Raw genomic sequence first — 16081 nt, forward strand, 5'->3', positions numbered from 1 at the left:
GGGTGTCTTTCCCGCAGACTCGGGTTGAGGCCCGGCCCAGTCCAAGTGCCACTTGACCGGACCCGGGGCTTGGCTGGGGTGGCCGTGGGGAGGATAGTTCAGTCTAGAGTGCAATGGTGCCGAGGTCCTGCGTTGGCGCGTTTTTTTCTGAAATAAGGCGGTCTGGTGTTAATTTTCCAAGGAAATATTTTTTTTCGGGCGTGGTTTTGAAAGTCCCTCGGCTGCCCAGTTCGTGCTTCCGCATGGCGATGAAGAATATGCGGAGGTATCGTGGCTATCGTAGGTCTAACTCCGGACCAAAGTGAAGTAACCAGGTAACGAGAAGAGGCCGCTCCCCAGGAAGTACCTATCACTGGAGAGCGTCGAGTGACCATCCGTCCGTGGGGACGCTCGGCAATCTTCGGCTCGTGGCCCAGACCCCTGTGCTAGAACTCAGCGGGCGAAGCCCCCCAAAGAAGCATTTACCGCTCGTGCGCCACGGCCCACGGCTCCTCCCCCAAAAGAACGACAGTGCAATGAGAGGGAGCCTTTTAAAAATCTCGCCTTTATGACGTCCCACTCCAGCGCATTTCGGCTCAAGACCCTTCCTATCCCATCCCTTCCCGCATTGCCCCTTCTCCACGGTCACCCCACGATCCTTGCCCTTCCTGCTTGCCAGCTTGCGTGTGCTTCCACTCCTCTTGCTGTTGCTCTGATTAGGAATACCGTCTCCTCCCATCAACAACACACCTTTGGGATTTCAGGAGTAGCGGAATGCTTCTCGAGTGACCCCGGTCTTTCGCCTCCCCCTCCTCCACCACCACGAACAACCAGCGAGCGAGCGTCGCGGGTCGCGCTGACCAGGTAATGCCGTCAGCGTTACTGGAACATGCCTCCATGTCGGAGATAGCACCGAACAAACAACGAGATGCTGCGCGACCGAAGCCGCCCCCGAGGGCGCCCCCCGTGTGCCCAACCGACGATGACGAGACGATAGAGACGAGGAAGCAAACGCGCACGTTCGACTACATCTGGCGGTCCGGCGTCGCCGGAGGCTTGGCAGGCTGTGCTGTAAGTAGTAGGATCGCGGATCTATCTCGCTAGAATACGGAGATGGTGTTTCTGACTATAGCGGGCATTTACAGGCTAAAACGGTCGTCGCACCTCTCGATCGTGTCAAGATCCTCTTCCAGGCGAGCAATCCGCAGTTCGCAAAGTACACGGGCTCGTGGTTCGGCGTTGTGACGGCAATGAAGGACATCCGCTCTCACGAAGGCCTTACGGGGCTGTTTAGAGGACACTCAGCGACGCTCATTCGAATCTTCCCATACGCCGGCATCAAGTTCCTTGCGTACGAACAAATCCGCTCCATGGTGATCCGTCGGAAAGAACATGAAACTCCGTGGCGCCGCCTTATCAGCGGCTCCATGGCGGGCGTCACTTCCGTCTTCTTTACATATCCCTTGGAGGTTATTCGCGTCCGTTTGGCTTTTGAGACAAAACACGGGGGCTCTTCGCTAGCTGCGATTTGCCGCCGGATTTACAACGAGCGCTTTGTGCGGACTTCCCCGGCAGCACAGGCAGCCAGTACCTCGGCAACCGAGGCGGCGGCCGCTTCCCCAGTCGCCGCGATCGCACCGCGTTCGGGATTGATCAATTTCTACAGAGGATTCACGCCCACTTTGCTGGGCATGCTTCCTTACGCCGGCATGTCCTTCCTTACGCACGACACTGCGGGCGATATCCTTCGCCACCCCAGTCTTGCCAAGTGGACGACCCTTCCCCAGCAGAAGAACTCGCCCACGGGAAAGCCTGCACCACTCCGGTCCTGGGCCGAGCTCCTGGCTGGCGGTGTCGCTGGTCTCGTATCCCAGACTGCTTCGTACCCTCTGGAAGTCATTCGCCGGCGAATGCAGGTTGGAGGCGCCGTCGGGGACGGCCACCGACTTCGCATTAGCGAGACGGCGGCCATGATTTTCCGGGAGAAGGGGACGCCGGGATTTTTCGTTGGTTTGACGATCGGCTATGTCAAGGTAGTGCCCATGGCGGCAGTGGCATTTTACACGTACGAGAGGGCCAAGACGTGGCTCAGAATCTAGACCAGTTTACGTCTCGCAAGACTGTTTGAGTTTGGCGTTGTCGGGGCACTTGGGACAAACAAGCAATTTTGGGGAATTTTTTTGGTTTCATGAAATACGCCACTAAAGGAGCAGTTTTCTGAGTCCAAAGGCGTAGTAACGGAGCGCTAGAATGGTGGCTAACAACCTACACACGACAATTGTTCAATAAACAATTGTTCTTGTTGCGTCACACGCCATGATCTTCACTTCGTCGCGAATCTTCACAAGACACTCTTGAATGCGCATCTCAATATGCTTGTGCTGTAGCGAAGTTGACTTATTGAAAATAGGTTGTTCATCATTTCAGTTCATGTTCGCATTTCATTCCTTCTCCTCCCCGACACATCTCGTGATTTCAACACCATCCTAGTCATTCTCAGCGAGAAAGAATTGTGGTTGTGGGCAGGGCGTGAACTTACAGGCACGCCAGTCGGCTCAAAGCTATGGACCAACTGACTCTCGTAGTTGAGATTTGGGTTCCCGATGCGCGACAGGTCCAGCCTCTCTTCGCCCTCGCGCTTCTCGTACTGCTTCGCCGTTCGATCGTCGTGCCATCCGCTCTCCACCCTCGCCTTCCCAACGTCCCGGGCGGCTGCACGCTTCTGCGCGACCGAGCTGCGGACGTACTCGAGGTACGGGGGGTTACCCGGCTTGATGACGTTGTCGGCAGCGAGGACGGACCCGGGGCCGATAAGGCCGAGCTGCTCGCAGAGCTTCAGATCGGTGGTGTAAGCGGGCTTGTAATGGTCCAAAAACATCAGGTCGATCCTGGGGAGCGAGCCCGCAGCGTGCAGACGCGCTATAGAGGCGTCGCTGGGGCCGACAACGACTTTTACGGTGTCGGCGAGGCCGGCGAGGTCGACAAGAGAGCCGATGACGGCGGCGAACTCGGGATTCCGTTCGAGCGAGTAGTATCTTGCGTTGGGGGTGGCGGCACGGGCGGCGGCGCCGAATAGAATGCAAGAATAGCCCACGTAGCCTCCTAGTTCGACCTGTTTGGCGAAGAAAAGTGTCAAAAAGATCAAATGAAGGTTTCTCGGTCTACCGAGGGTGTGGTTTGAGGGGCCATGGTTCAAAGATTCGAGTCGTCACATCATCGGATGATGGCCAAAAGTCAATCGTGACTGTAGACCCGAAGATTTGGGAAGTGTTTGGAGTAATAGGTTTGGAAGGGGCTAAGGAGGGGGGGCTTCTCGCTCACCATGATTTTGGGCTTGACCTCGGTGATCAAATCCGTCACGATCTTGCCCTTGTCCTCGCCGACATTCATGAGATACTTCTTGGTGCGGCCAAAGTCGTCGACGGCCTTGAGGACGCGCTCGGGGGAGCCCCGGATCTCGTCGAGGTCGGGCTGGCTGTACACAAAGTGCAGGAGTTCGATCTCGCGGCCGTCGTCGAAGAAGACGTCCTCCTGGACGGCATATGCTTTGCTTTCGTCAAAGTGAGGCATCGTGGTGGGTAAGAAGTTGATTTTGGCCTATAAAAGGTTCGATTGATCTCCGATGGACGTGCGAGAAGAACGAGTATCTGGTATGCTTTTTTGATTGAGGGGAACTAGGAGAGTAGAGAAAGTAACAACAGAGTCAAAGGTCAGACATGTCCTTGTCTCTCTCTCTCTCTCTCATGGAAGTAAGGTCTAGTTATCACCATGATGGACGAAATAGAGTCCCACCGTCACTCAACACGCAAGGAACCCCGAGCAGTACCATGGCCGGAAGCCGCAGCTCTCGCCGACCATGACCACCTTTACAGCCTCTGTGGAGGGAGCCCTGAGGCGTACAGTTGCCCCGGCCAAAATTGCCGGGAAAGGAGAGCCTGGCCATTGAAATGTACCTAAGAAATGCGAGAGGTACGTAGCCCCTGATGATGGAAAAGGCATGGCGGGGTAGCAAGCCCGAGGTGGGGGAGGGGGTGCCACTCGATTCTTCGCACGGTATCTGTACCTAGCATAAAGAGGTCGCTGTGGGTGGATACGGAGGTACAAGTCAGGTGCTTTCGCGACCCGGTGTGGGTACTGGCACGCGGTGAGGGGTAGCTAGCTGGGCGCCTCAATATCATGACGCCAACAACACCTCATCAAACCGCGTCAAAGATGTGGCAGGCAGGTAGGTAGTCGGGGCTCATCCATCCACGCTTTCCTCCTCCTGCTCAACTCAGCTAAGCTCTGGGATGATCTTAGGATATACCTTAAGTGCCTGTCTAACCAGCTAACGTGGATACCTCTCGCCTTGTGGCGCGTCACGATAATGACAAGAAAGGCGGTAACTGTTCGAAGCACATTGGAAGTAGTTGCACAAACAAGAAGCGGCCTGTGATCCAAAAGCACGCACCCGAATCACGAGTTTATCCTATGAGCGTCAGCATTTCCTAATCAATAGTGTAACTTTTCGACTTCTACCAAAATGCATCTCCAGGCCAGAGCGTACATCCTAGACAGTGTAAGTAGGTATGTACCAGTTTTGTGTAACCCACTTCTACCGGTAGCACAGAACCAGGGGAGGACACCCAACACTGGTCCCATCCAGCAGGTATCATGTTTTCATCCGATCGATGCTCCCACAATTCCCAGGACCCGAACAATCTGATGAACTAGGGTTCTTACTGGAATCATGCGGGCTCGCCTTTCTTGCTCTCCCAACCAGCTAACGAGAAAGGATGACTAGCCGTCAACGACCTCGATGCGGCTCGCCGGACAACTGTCTCCGCCTAGGTGTGTCCTCATTCCCCTCCTTCCCCACGTGCAGTATCTAGATCTTACGATTCGTGTCGATCGCCGCCTGAGAAAGCAGACACAAAGTAGTTGGGTTCCTTCCCGTCGGTCTTGGCGTTGCACCTTTTTTTTTTTTTTTTTTTGGCCTTGCGGGCCAGCGCTAACCCAGCACCGCCTAGACTGCAAGTCTTGTATCCAAGATCCGAATATCGATGATGGAATCGACTTTTCATGCACGGTGAAACATGGGATTTCTCCGGTTTTCGTCCTGGCGGGAAGTCACTGATCGGACTCCCAATGCACATAGCACGCAATTGCCCGTCCATGGGGCCGCACTGTATCTGTATCTTGTTACACCATGAAAGGCACCGACCCGGGGCATGCGATGCTAGCGCTAGAACGCCCCCGGTCGACCCATCGACGAGTGTCGTATGCATCATGACCTTCGCCTGCCCGTCTTCGCGACACAGTAGCCGTGTGCCCAGGAAAGGGACTCGGCCAAAAGAAGCAATCAAATGAAGGGGTTTCCTTGCATCGCCCATCGATCGCGGGCTAGTTTCTTGGCTAACCTAGGTAGTGAGCATAAATCTTGTACCAATGGCCCAGTTACAACCCAAGTCTGACGTTCACGACGAGTCGAGTCTACTTGTCATTGTCTCTCCACTTCCACTTCTACGCCTAGTGTCATCATCAGAGAGAAACACCTTGAGCTCTAAGCGCTCTGGCCAAGTCGTGGGACCTTCCCCTTGTTCATGCTTTCCCCGATGGTTCGTTTTCGTCTGCCATGACACTGTGCTACTTGACCTCTTCAAGGAGGTAAAAGTCGGTCAATGTTTCGAGTAGTGGATATGGATGAATGTTGGAGGCGTAAGTGATGATGCTGACGACTCTACTGGAGAATTCGACCCGTTCCAAAGTGGATGGCTGCGGACGAGAGGCACGGCTCGCTCTATCGGTTCCCCAGCTGCGGCTTGGATTTCGTCATGAGCATGAAATTTCATTCAAAAGCTCGGTGTTGGAAGCACCTGGAGATGATCATACGTGTTTTCATTCTTTCACACACAAACATCAGTTGACAACTCCTAGACTCCCATCCTTTCGAGAATCCCCTTTTCACGCCTGTTTCTTAACAACACACCAACATATCAAACTTGCCCCTCTACACCCCCATCATTCAAAATGGCCTCCGACATGAAGGCGACGGTTGAGCCTACCACAAAGGGTTTCTCGGTCTGCGGTTACGAGAAGATCGAATACGACTTCGAGTTCCTTGATGGCGTTTTCAACAAGCAGAATAGCCAGTTGGCCGATTGTTACTCGCGTTGGAAACGATGCTTGGCCGTCATGGATCTCAACATCTTCAATCTCTATGGAGAGGAGATGAAGGAGTATTTTGACCACTACAACATCGACCTGAAGATCCACAAGACCATGATTGGCGAGAAGGCCAAGTCCATGGAGACGCTACTGAGCATCGTCGACTCCATGACCGAGTTTGGCGTGTATCGCAAGGAGCCTGTTCTCGTTGTTGGCGGTGGTCTCGTCACCGACGTTGCTGGGTATGTCTATGTCCCCTCGCGTGCGAAAACTCGACTTTCTAATGAACTGCAGCTTCGCATGCGCCGCTTACCGTCGCAACACACCTTTCATTCGTATTCCGACCACAGTCATTGGTCTCATTGACGCCTCCGTCTCCATCAAGGTCGCCGTTAACTACGGCAACTACAAGAACCGCCTGGGAGCTTACCACGCGCCTACACACACCTTCCTCGACTTCAAATTCTTGCGCACACTACCCACAGCTCAAATTCGCAATGGCTTTGCCGAGTTGATCAAAATCTCCACTTGCGCACACCTAGAGACATTCGACCTGCTCGACCGTTTTTGCGAGGAGCTCATTGAGACCGGGTTTGGACGTTGCGATGGTGCCAGCAAAGAGGTTAGAGATGCTGCGGACAAGATTAACCGCAACGGGATCCACGAGATGCTGAAGCTCGAGACTCCCAACCTTCACGAGATCATGCTTGATCGTGTCATTGCCTACGGCCACACGTAAGGGACTCCTGGTGCATTACGTTGGAGAATAGAATTTAACCGCATGCAGCTGGTCTCCTCTCCACGAGCTCTCCCCTGACGTTCCCCTGCGTCACGGCCACGCCATTTCCATCGACATGGCTTACTCTGCGACACTTGCCCACGTGCTCGGCAAGCTCTCCTCCCAAGAACACCGCCGGTTGTTGAATCTCTTCTCCCGTGCTGGTCTCTCCATGGATCATGCCCAGTTCGACGAGGAAATGCTCGACAAAGCGACATCGGCGATCCTTAAGACCCGTGACGGCAAACTCCGCGCCGCTGTACCCTCACCTCTTGGTCAATGCGAATTTCTCAACGACGTCTCCCACAAAGAGATGTGTGCTGCCCTCAAAGTGCACAAGGACCTTATGAAAGAGTATCCCCGTGAGGGTGCTGGTCTTGAGGCTTATGTCGATGCAAGTGACACGGGATATACCATTAACGGCGCTTCTGTCGAGGATGAGTCGAGGAAGTTCATGAATGGGGTTGAAAAAAGTGTCACCAAGGACGATACTGTCTCCAGCGGCGTCTCGTCGAATGGTTCATCAACTCCCGACTATGGTCTGTCGAGTGGTAAGAACCTTGGTCGGGATGATGCTAAGTACGCTGCTGCCGGCTTCGAGCCCAAGGTGCTGGAGAGTTTAGGCAACGACAAGGTTGGTGTCACGGAGCATAACAAAATTCGTCACGAGGTCGAGAACGAATGCTGTTAAGGAAGCATCTTGATCACCAAAGGTTTTCTTTGTCAAATGTCTGGAGTAAAGTTGGACCGGATGATGGGTAGGGAAAGGGTTCAAAAAGCAAAGTAGAAGAAAAAAAATTGTAAGAAATGTTAAAATTGTTACTTGAACCGTCTGCCCGCTTCAATGGCGATGTTTGTATGGTTTTCGCAACCACCTCCATATCAGAAACAAATTGGAATTGGAAATAATTATGTAGCCACCGGGCTTGCTACAGAAAGTTGACACCGCAAGTATTCTTCTGCCAGATTCTAAAAAGCAATGACAAGGGGGAGACGAAGAGCTTGGCATATTCGATGTGCAGTGGCACTGCCACACTGGTGGAAGTCGTCCTGAGGACTGCCAACAATCAACACCAGTACACGCCGCCCCCGCAAAGCCCCCCGCTGTTTCGAAGTAAACGGAGAGTCGGGTACCGAGACAGCTGAAATGATTGGCTTGACAAGTGCATCCCCCCCACCTTGATCAATTGATCGTACCCGGGTTCCGAGCGCTCGGCCCGTCACCTTCCAGAAGCGGCAATACAACGGTCCTCGACGGTTCCCGGGGGGGGGGCATCTTTTCACGATAAATCACATCGGAAGGATGTTGATGTGGCGCTTGAGAGTCCGGAATAAGTGCCAAAAACGTTATAAGACACTCGTTCTCATACTATCTTCTCTTCATCATTTTCTTCTAAGCATCTGATCTTCAGTTCCCGGTGCTTCCCGGACCTCCACTTACACGACCCTTCGAGCAGTGCCTCGTTTCGATTTTCTGCATGCACTCTGCAGAAAGGCCCAAGAACGTCCGTCTCCTTGAAGCACGAGGTCGGACCTTCTGACGTCAAAACATCAACGATGGATAGGATTTGTTCAGAAGGGAATATCCGGACGTTCCCATGTAAAGCCCACCCCCCTCCCCTTCTGTCAAACCCTTCTGCCAAAGTCTGGAAGGAAGCTGTCAAAACTTAACACGGGAGGTGCTGAAATCTACCTACCTATAGGGCGTCCTGACGACAGCCACGGAACGACGCGCCCGAAAACATGGCAAAAAGCCCAGTTCGAACCAAGGCCGCAACGACGCTGGTGCGAAAACCACGCTTCTCCGATTACCTCAGGGTCTTCACCTACGCGACGAAATGGGACTTCTTCGTCTATATCATCGCGTCGCTGGCGTCCATCGCCGCCGGCGTGGCCCTGCCGCTCATGAACGTCATTTTCGGCCAGCTCGTCGGCCAGTTCACCAGTTACTTCAGCGATACCACCACCATCTCCCGCTCCCAGTTTGAGAGTATACTGAACCGCCAGGCCTTGTATATTATGGCCCTGTTCGTCGGCCGATGGGCTCTCAACGCTGTCAACAAGTTTTGCTTCAGGATGATTGGTATTCGGCTCTCATCCGCCATCCGACTCCACTACTTACAGTCGTTGTTCGCCCAGTCGATCCATGTCATCGACTCGATGCCTCCAGGGGCTGCGGCGACCGCCATTACTGGGACGTCGGCCGTATTGCAGATCGGAATTTCCGACCGCCTGGGAACCTTTCTGCAGTTCAACGGCACGATCTGGGCAGCTCTGATTATTGCATTCATCTGGAGTTGGGATCTTACCTTGGTGACTTCGTCACTAATCCTGTACATATTGATCGTCATGGGTGTGGTGTTGCCAATCATCGTCAAGGGCGAGACTGCGACGACCGAGGCCGACGCGCAGAGTACTGCGATAGCCAGCGAGGCACTCGGAGGAATTCGGCTGGTCATGGCTTGCGGCGCGCAGAGACATATCATCTCCCGCTACGAGGGCTGGGTACAAGAGGCCAAGAAACGGGCCCAGAAGACCGCCCCCGTGGTAGCGATCCAGTTTGGTCTCATCGTGAGCTTTTCTTCCCGGCATTCTCTTGACCGTAAGCAAACCGTTCACAAACGCTAACTTGAGACAGTTTTTCGGCATCTTCGGCGCTTTCGGGCTGGCTTTCTGGTACGGCACCCAGCGATATATCGCCGGCGCTCTCGACAATGCCGGCGTGGTTGTCGTGGTATTAATGTCCGTGATGATGATTCTCACCTCCTTGGAAAGAATTTCGACGCCCATAATCGCTGTCAGCAAGGCTATGGTCGCTGCTTGCGAGCTGTTTACAGTGATCGATGCCCCTTTGTCCCCCGCCGGTACCCTCAAGCCAGAGATCGACTCCCAGGATATCGTCTTCGAAGACGTGACGTTCGAGTACCCTAGTCGAGTTGGCGTAAAAGTCCTCAACTCACTGAGCTTTCGCATTCAGCCTGGCCAGAATATCGCTCTCGTCGGCCCATCCGGCTCCGGCAAGAGCACCATCGTTGGCTTGATGGAGCGATGGTACTCCTTGAGGGAACAACACTCCTTGCCAAGGGTTATTGATGATCAATCATCAGAAAAGCCAGGCAATGAAACAGTGGAATGCGTCAATGAAGAACTGAAATCGCTCATTCGACCGAGCCTATCCGGAACCATCAGCATCGGTGGTGTGAACCTGGAGGACCTCGACCTCAAGTGGTGGAGAGCTCAAGTCGGCCTGGTTCAACAGGAGCCCTTCCTTTTCAACGCCTCCATATTCAGCAACGTAGCGAATGGCCTGATTGGGACCGAGTGGGAGAAAGAGCCTGAGATGATAAAACGAGAGCTGGTTCGCGACGCTTGCCAGGAATCCTACGCCCATGAGTTCATTTGCCGACTACCTGATGTAAGTCCATGTTAGCAGATATTAGACACTGCAAATTGGGGCCATGTTCAATCTCTAACCGAACCTTGCGCGCAGGGTTACGATACACGGGTTGGAGATGGTGGTGCTAAACTGTCCGGCGGACAAAAGCAACGACTTGCAATCGCCAGGAGCATCATCAAAAAGCCCCGCATCATCATCCTCGACGAAGCGACCAGCGCAATCGACGCCAAAAGCGAGAAGATCGTCCAGGCCGCGCTCGACAGAGTCACACAAGGGCGTACTACGATAACTATCGCCCATAGGCTTTCAACGATTCAGAAGGCCGACAACATCGTTGTACTGCAAAGAGGGCAAGCGGTCGAGCAGGGCACCCACCATAGTCTCCTCAGTGACCCTTCAGGAGTCTACAGTTCTCTGGTGCGGGCTCAAGCGCTGAATCTGTCAACGACGGGGAAGTCGGTATCGGACGTATCTGCTTCGGGACTCGATTCGGAAATGGAGGAGAAAGTGCTTGTGGATCGCGAGCATCTTGCTTCTACAGCCTTCACCGACAATTCAGAGGGAAATGCTTCCAATAAACCTCGAGGGCTTGTCCGCAGCTTTGGGAGACTCCTCTATGAACGACGGGCGAAGTGGACGTCGTACCTAGCCGTCATTCTGTCCTGCATGGCGAGTGCAGCCGGTACACCCGTGCAAGCATGGCTGTTCTCAAAGGTCATCGCTGTGTTTCTCTTGACTGGCGACGAACTCAAGAGAGAGGCAAACTTCTGGGGCTTGATGTGGTTTGCCCTGGCTGGGGCGGTTGGCCTGGCGTACTTCGCTCAGGGCTGGATCGGTCTGCGTCTCCAGTACTTCGTCAGCGCGGCGTATAAGAACCAATACCTCACCGATATGCTGCATCAACCTCTCAGCTTCTTCGACGAGGATAGTAACTCGCACGGATCCCTGAGCGCGAGAATATCAGGCGACGCGAAGTTGCTCGAGGAGCTGCTCGGCCTGAATCTGGCGATGTTGCTTTCGGGCATCTTTACCGTTATCGGTTGTGTCGCCATCGCGCTCATTTTTGGTTGGAAGCTCGGCTTGGTTGCCATGTTCATCACCATGCCAATCATGCTGGGCGCGGGGCTTTGGAAGTACAGACACGAGGTGCAATTCGACCAGATGAATACGGCGGTTTTTGCAGAGAGCTCGCAATTCGCCACCGAAGCCATCGGCGCCATCAGGACGGTCTCCTCCCTCGGCATGGAGTCCATCATCAACGCCCGGTACGAAAAGCTACTCAACGGACATATCCTGGCAGCGCGCCGCAAAGCTCAGTGGACAGCCGTGCTCTATGCTTTCGCAGACAGCGTAAGCCTCGGGTGCCAGGCGTTGGTCTTTTGGTACGGTGGGAGGCTTCTGGCCAGTGGTGAGTATTCCATGGAGGCGTTCTTTGTGTGCTTCATGGCCATCATCCAGGGTGCAGAGGCGGCCAGTCAAGTCCTGGCCGTGGCTCCCAGCGCAGCGCAGGCGGCCGCAGCTGCTGATCGCATCCTCGATGTCAGAGAGTCTGCGGACGTTGGGCAAGCTGCGACGAGGGGCAGCGAAGACATTGCCGAGGCCGAAGGGGGCGTGCGAGTCGAGCTGCGCGACGTCCACTTCAAGTATCCCACGCGCGATGTAGTAGTTTTCGAGGGGTTGAACCTCGTTATTGAGAAGGGCCAGTACGCGGCCTTCGTCGGCCCCTCTGGCTGCGGCAAAACGACCATCATCTCGCTCCTGGAACGCTTCTACGACCTGAACAAAGGCCACGGCTCGATCCTTTGCAACGGCGTCAACATCCATGAGCTCGACGTGTACGACTACCGCCAAAACATCTCACTCGTCGCCCAGGAGCCGGTCATGTTCCGAGGGACGGTCCGCGAGAACATCCTCTTCGGTATCGAGGATCCCGGTTCCATCTCGGACGAGAGGATCCATGAGGTCTGCATCGACGCGTTCATCCATGACTTTATCGTTTCTCTACCCGAGGGCTACGAAACCGACGTTGGTGCCAAGGGCGTGTCCATGTCCGGTGGGCAGAAGCAGCGTATCGCCATTGCGCGTGCCCTGATTCGCGACCCGAAGCTTCTGCTTTTGGATGAGGCCACGTCCGCGCTGGACTCGGAGTCGGAGAAGATTGTGCAAGCCGCATTCGAGAGGGCGCGTGACGGACGCACCGTGGTTGCGGTAGCCCACAGGCTATCGACCATCCAGAACGCAGATGTTATTTTCGTCTTCAGCGAGGGGAGGGTGGTAGAGAAGGGGTCTCACAACGAGCTCATTAGGAAACAGGGAGTCTACTGGGAGATGGTAAGTTGTATCGCTGCCACGTCTTCGGAAATCCTTTGCTAACAGACGATCGTAGTGCCAGAGTCAGGCCTTGGACCAATAGGATCTTAACCCCTATCGGTTGCAGGTGTAAAGAGTGTAAAGAGTTGTCAAGTCGAACGCAAACGGGGTACAACCGAAAGGCCCCTTCGCCACAATCACCCTCTCAGCATTTGGAGTGTTTGGTATTTCTGTTTGGTTTTCATCGTGTCTAGTCGTCCTTTCGGGGGTATCAGGTTCGCATTTTAGAAAGTTCATCTAGATCATAATTAGAAACATATTTTGACTCTATTGAAATCCCCGAGGCCTCTCCCCTATACTGCTGCATTGTCTCGTGTCCTTTGTCATGTGTCGGAATGATTCAGTCTACGTGGTTGGACATCGCATACAGGTCCAAAATGAGCAAGCCGCCATGCCCCGTGATCGGTTGTCGCGTCCACTGCATGATCTCGCCCTCTCCTTCGACGTCGGCCGCTTCCTCCACCAGACGCCATGCCCCCGCCGATTCGTCCTTTTCCATGTACCGTAGCACGACGCGGTCACCGCCGTCCTCGAACACGAACTCCCGCCGCCACAGCCGCCGCCACTGCTCGTCGGGCGTTCCATCCACGACGTTGAGGCGCTCAATATGCCGGTTTCTCAGGGCCAAAGCGTACAACACGCGGGTGTTCAGCAGCCCGTCCTGGCCCGGGTAGTCCCTCAACATCAAGACGGCCTCGTCGCGGACGACGGGGTCCCGGCTGAAGAGCGACGTGACGAGCAGGTGCCACGCCAGCCCGCGCTGCAGGGACAGGTGGTGTGCCGGATTCTTCCGGGATTCCTCCTTGGCCATTCTCAGCGCGATGTGGCTGAGGGAAATGTATTGGCGGAACAGGGGCGTCAGCAACACAACAGAGTCGAATCCGAGAAAGGAGGCTGGGTTGTTGAATATGTAGACTCCCAAGAACTCCAGGCGCAGGAGGATCGCTCGGAGATAGGTCGGTGACTCGATGTCGGACGAGAGGATGTTCGCGAATAGGGGTTGAAACGCGGCGTCCAGCTTGTCCATGGACTTTTGAAAGCTGACACAGTACTCCCTGATGCTAGGGCTGCCGAGCAGCTCAGAATGGAACTTCGAGATAGAGTTGTCGTCGTGAAAGCGGCGGATGTTGGAGTTCTGGATGGCGTCTTCCATGATGGCGTTTATCGCAGCCTGGTGACGTCGCAGAGTGGGCCAGGTCTGTTCGAACTCATTCAGACTCCTGAAGACGGGCGGTACCGGGCTTTCGAGAGCCCAATCGCTCCGCATCTGGCTTAGGAGGACCATGAAGGACTCCATGGTTTGCTTCTTGCTCTTCAAGCCCCTTGCTAGGTTGGGGAGAGTCGGTCCGTCGAGTATCCTCCCTCGGAAGACGGTGCGGGCCTGTCTAGCCAGCTGATTAAAGACTTCTGCTACTGCGCCGATGACCGGCTTCGGGTCAGGCGCCAAGTCGGACAGATAGAGCTGGGCGTCCGTATCCGTCATGATGGCCAGCAGCAGGGACAGCGCGTGGTTAACATGATCCAAGGCAGCCACCCTGTTTCCGCGGAGGGTCTCGAAGAAGAGCAAGAGTACGGACAAGAATATAGCATCCTGCGCGGAGGACCGCCTTCTCTGCAACATGAGGGAGTCGCAGTAGTAAGTGACGGCCTGAAAGTAGTGGGCGTCCCCCTCGACAGTCGGCTGATCCGGTACCGTCACGGCGCGGAGCGACGCGAAGGCGGACTGGCGGTACCACACGCTCAGCGCACCTATAGCCATGGCGGCGGAGCGGAGCGTGCTGTTGTTGCGACAGATTTGAGGCAACGTGACCACCCACAAGTCGCCGCTGGATGCCGCGCTCATCCAAGGGCCCCTGAGTAGGCAGACAAACTCCTCAAAATAGAGCAGACCGGCATCGTGCCGAAAATCTCGGGTGTTGGTGCCCAGCTTGGCCTGCGTCATCGGCGACGGGGCCTGGCGGACGACTTGCTTGGAGTTCCAGCAGATCTCCGTGGGCCCCAAAGCTTTCCTCTTCGGGTTGACGAGGTAGCCCTCACAGTGCCCTCGGCTTTGGAGGCAGTTGCTGCAATGCGGTTTCGCCTCGTCGCATTTTATGTGACGTTTCTTGCAGGTGACACAGCCGCTTCGCACTTTGCGCGTGCTTGTGCGGGACAGCTTGCGTTTGCTGATCCTGCCCGGTTCACTCCCCGAACCGGCGGTCGTCTCCGGAGAGGCAGACCTAGGGTCAATGTCAGCTTGGAAAGGTTAACTCCAATATTAGATTGAGGACCAGACTACTTTATAGTAACAGCAGGCATGATTTCTTTGACCCCTGCCATGTTTTTCCGAAGTTATGTTGATATCATACTAGTATGATGCTGGTATTAAGTTGGTATGATGCTGGGGTCATTGACAGCCAGCAATTAGTTCATGACGCCATGAAGGAAGTCGGAGACGCCAAGGCCTGTTGCAGGCCCAGGTCCAGAGTATCACCCCCCCATCTCCTGCTTATATAACACAAAGGGACACTGTCGCTTTGCTCGGCACAACCCCGGTCGACACCCCGGCTGAACAACCAACCACTTACAAAGCCATCCTCACAAGCGTCTAGCCTGCCTCATCACGGCCTTCGTTGATTGCGGCCCTTCAATTAGACCCTTCCTTCTACACACCCACGAATCCACGAATGACCTCATCTATTGAAACCGTTCGTTATCACTCGATTGACCTGTGAACCTAACAACTTCTCTATCTCGGTAGTGAGTGACAAGATCTGGACCTGATCCCAGCAGTCATTGGCCTCAAAAGTCTACCCAGAAACACGACACCAGCCAGCTCAAAAGGAATCCATTGAACTTACTCGTTCTGTTGGGTGCATATGTGTTGAAAATTGTTTGGTGGTCTGAAACCAAATAAACACAACATTATCAGGACTACCAACATACAAACGTGTGAATTTCTGGATGTCAAGCATGTACAACGCCTTGCCTTGACCGTCGGGATTTCATTTTCGAATATCTATTCAATGTTTCCGCACAGGGCTGTCTCCTCACAAGATGGGTCCAGTCGGGTTATACAGAATAGACGGTGAAGCATAGTATGCCAGTCCCGGTTTCCACCCGGTGCGCATGATCTGCGATGGCAAAGAGACGGAAGGCGGGCTTGGTGATACCCAGCCTACAAGGCGTATGGAAGAGGAATCGGAAGTGACGACAGTGTTCAGCAACACATGAGACTGGAGGGTGGCAATCTTATCGGTGCGCATGGGATTTCAAAAGCCTTTGCCGTCCCTGAACTCTCTTTAAGCCTTTTTGTTGCATCGTAGAGCGAATGTGATTGCGGACTACTATTCAATCTTGCCGAGTTCTATTTTCACTGTCTCGAGGCTTTCCGAATACCTCGAACCAAGTTCATCTTCACCCGCCCAGCA

General features: G+C 54.4%; 5 protein-coding genes across 5 annotated transcripts; 3 read left to right on the top strand and 2 right to left on the bottom strand.

The window, feature by feature from the left end:
• Positions 1-846: 846 nt before the first annotated feature.
• CH63R_04765 (Mitochondrial carrier protein) lies at positions 847-2078 on the top strand (the record flags this gene model as incomplete). The annotated part of the gene is made up of 2 exons (XM_018299740.1): positions 847-1050; positions 1125-2078. The coding sequence occupies 2 exons, from the start codon at positions 847-849 to the stop codon at positions 2076-2078; spliced, it is 1158 nt and encodes a 385-aa protein (XP_018160986.1).
• Positions 2079-2420: 342 nt separating this feature from the next.
• Positions 2421-3549, bottom strand: CH63R_04766 (Catechol o-methyltransferase; the record flags this gene model as incomplete). The annotated part of the gene is made up of 3 exons (XM_018299741.1): positions 2421-2465; positions 2519-3091; positions 3301-3549. The coding sequence occupies 3 exons, from the start codon at positions 3547-3549 to the stop codon at positions 2421-2423; spliced, it is 867 nt and encodes a 288-aa protein (XP_018160987.1).
• Positions 3550-5988: 2439 nt separating this feature from the next.
• CH63R_04767 (3-dehydroquinate synthase) lies at positions 5989-7595 on the top strand (the record flags this gene model as incomplete). The annotated part of the gene is made up of 3 exons (XM_018299742.1): positions 5989-6368; positions 6421-6861; positions 6914-7595. The coding sequence occupies 3 exons, from the start codon at positions 5989-5991 to the stop codon at positions 7593-7595; spliced, it is 1503 nt and encodes a 500-aa protein (XP_018160988.1).
• A 1052-nt stretch (positions 7596-8647) lies between these two features.
• CH63R_04768 (ABC transporter) lies at positions 8648-12714 on the top strand (the record flags this gene model as incomplete). The annotated part of the gene is made up of 4 exons (XM_018299743.1): positions 8648-9475; positions 9543-10319; positions 10395-12632; positions 12688-12714. The coding sequence occupies 4 exons, from the start codon at positions 8648-8650 to the stop codon at positions 12712-12714; spliced, it is 3870 nt and encodes a 1289-aa protein (XP_018160989.1).
• A 297-nt stretch (positions 12715-13011) lies between these two features.
• On the bottom strand, positions 13012-14969 carry CH63R_04769 (C6 zinc finger domain protein; the record flags this gene model as incomplete). The annotated part of the gene is made up of 2 exons (XM_018299744.1): positions 13012-14890; positions 14950-14969. 2 exons carry the CDS (start codon positions 14967-14969, stop codon positions 13012-13014), a joined length of 1899 nt encoding a protein of 632 aa, XP_018160990.1.
• Between the last annotated feature and the right edge of the window lie 1112 nt (positions 14970-16081).

Source organism: Colletotrichum higginsianum, chromosome 3, assembly GCF_001672515.1.
Source record: "Colletotrichum higginsianum IMI 349063 chromosome 3, whole genome shotgun sequence".
NCBI lineage: Eukaryota > Fungi > Ascomycota > Sordariomycetes > Glomerellales > Glomerellaceae > Colletotrichum > Colletotrichum higginsianum.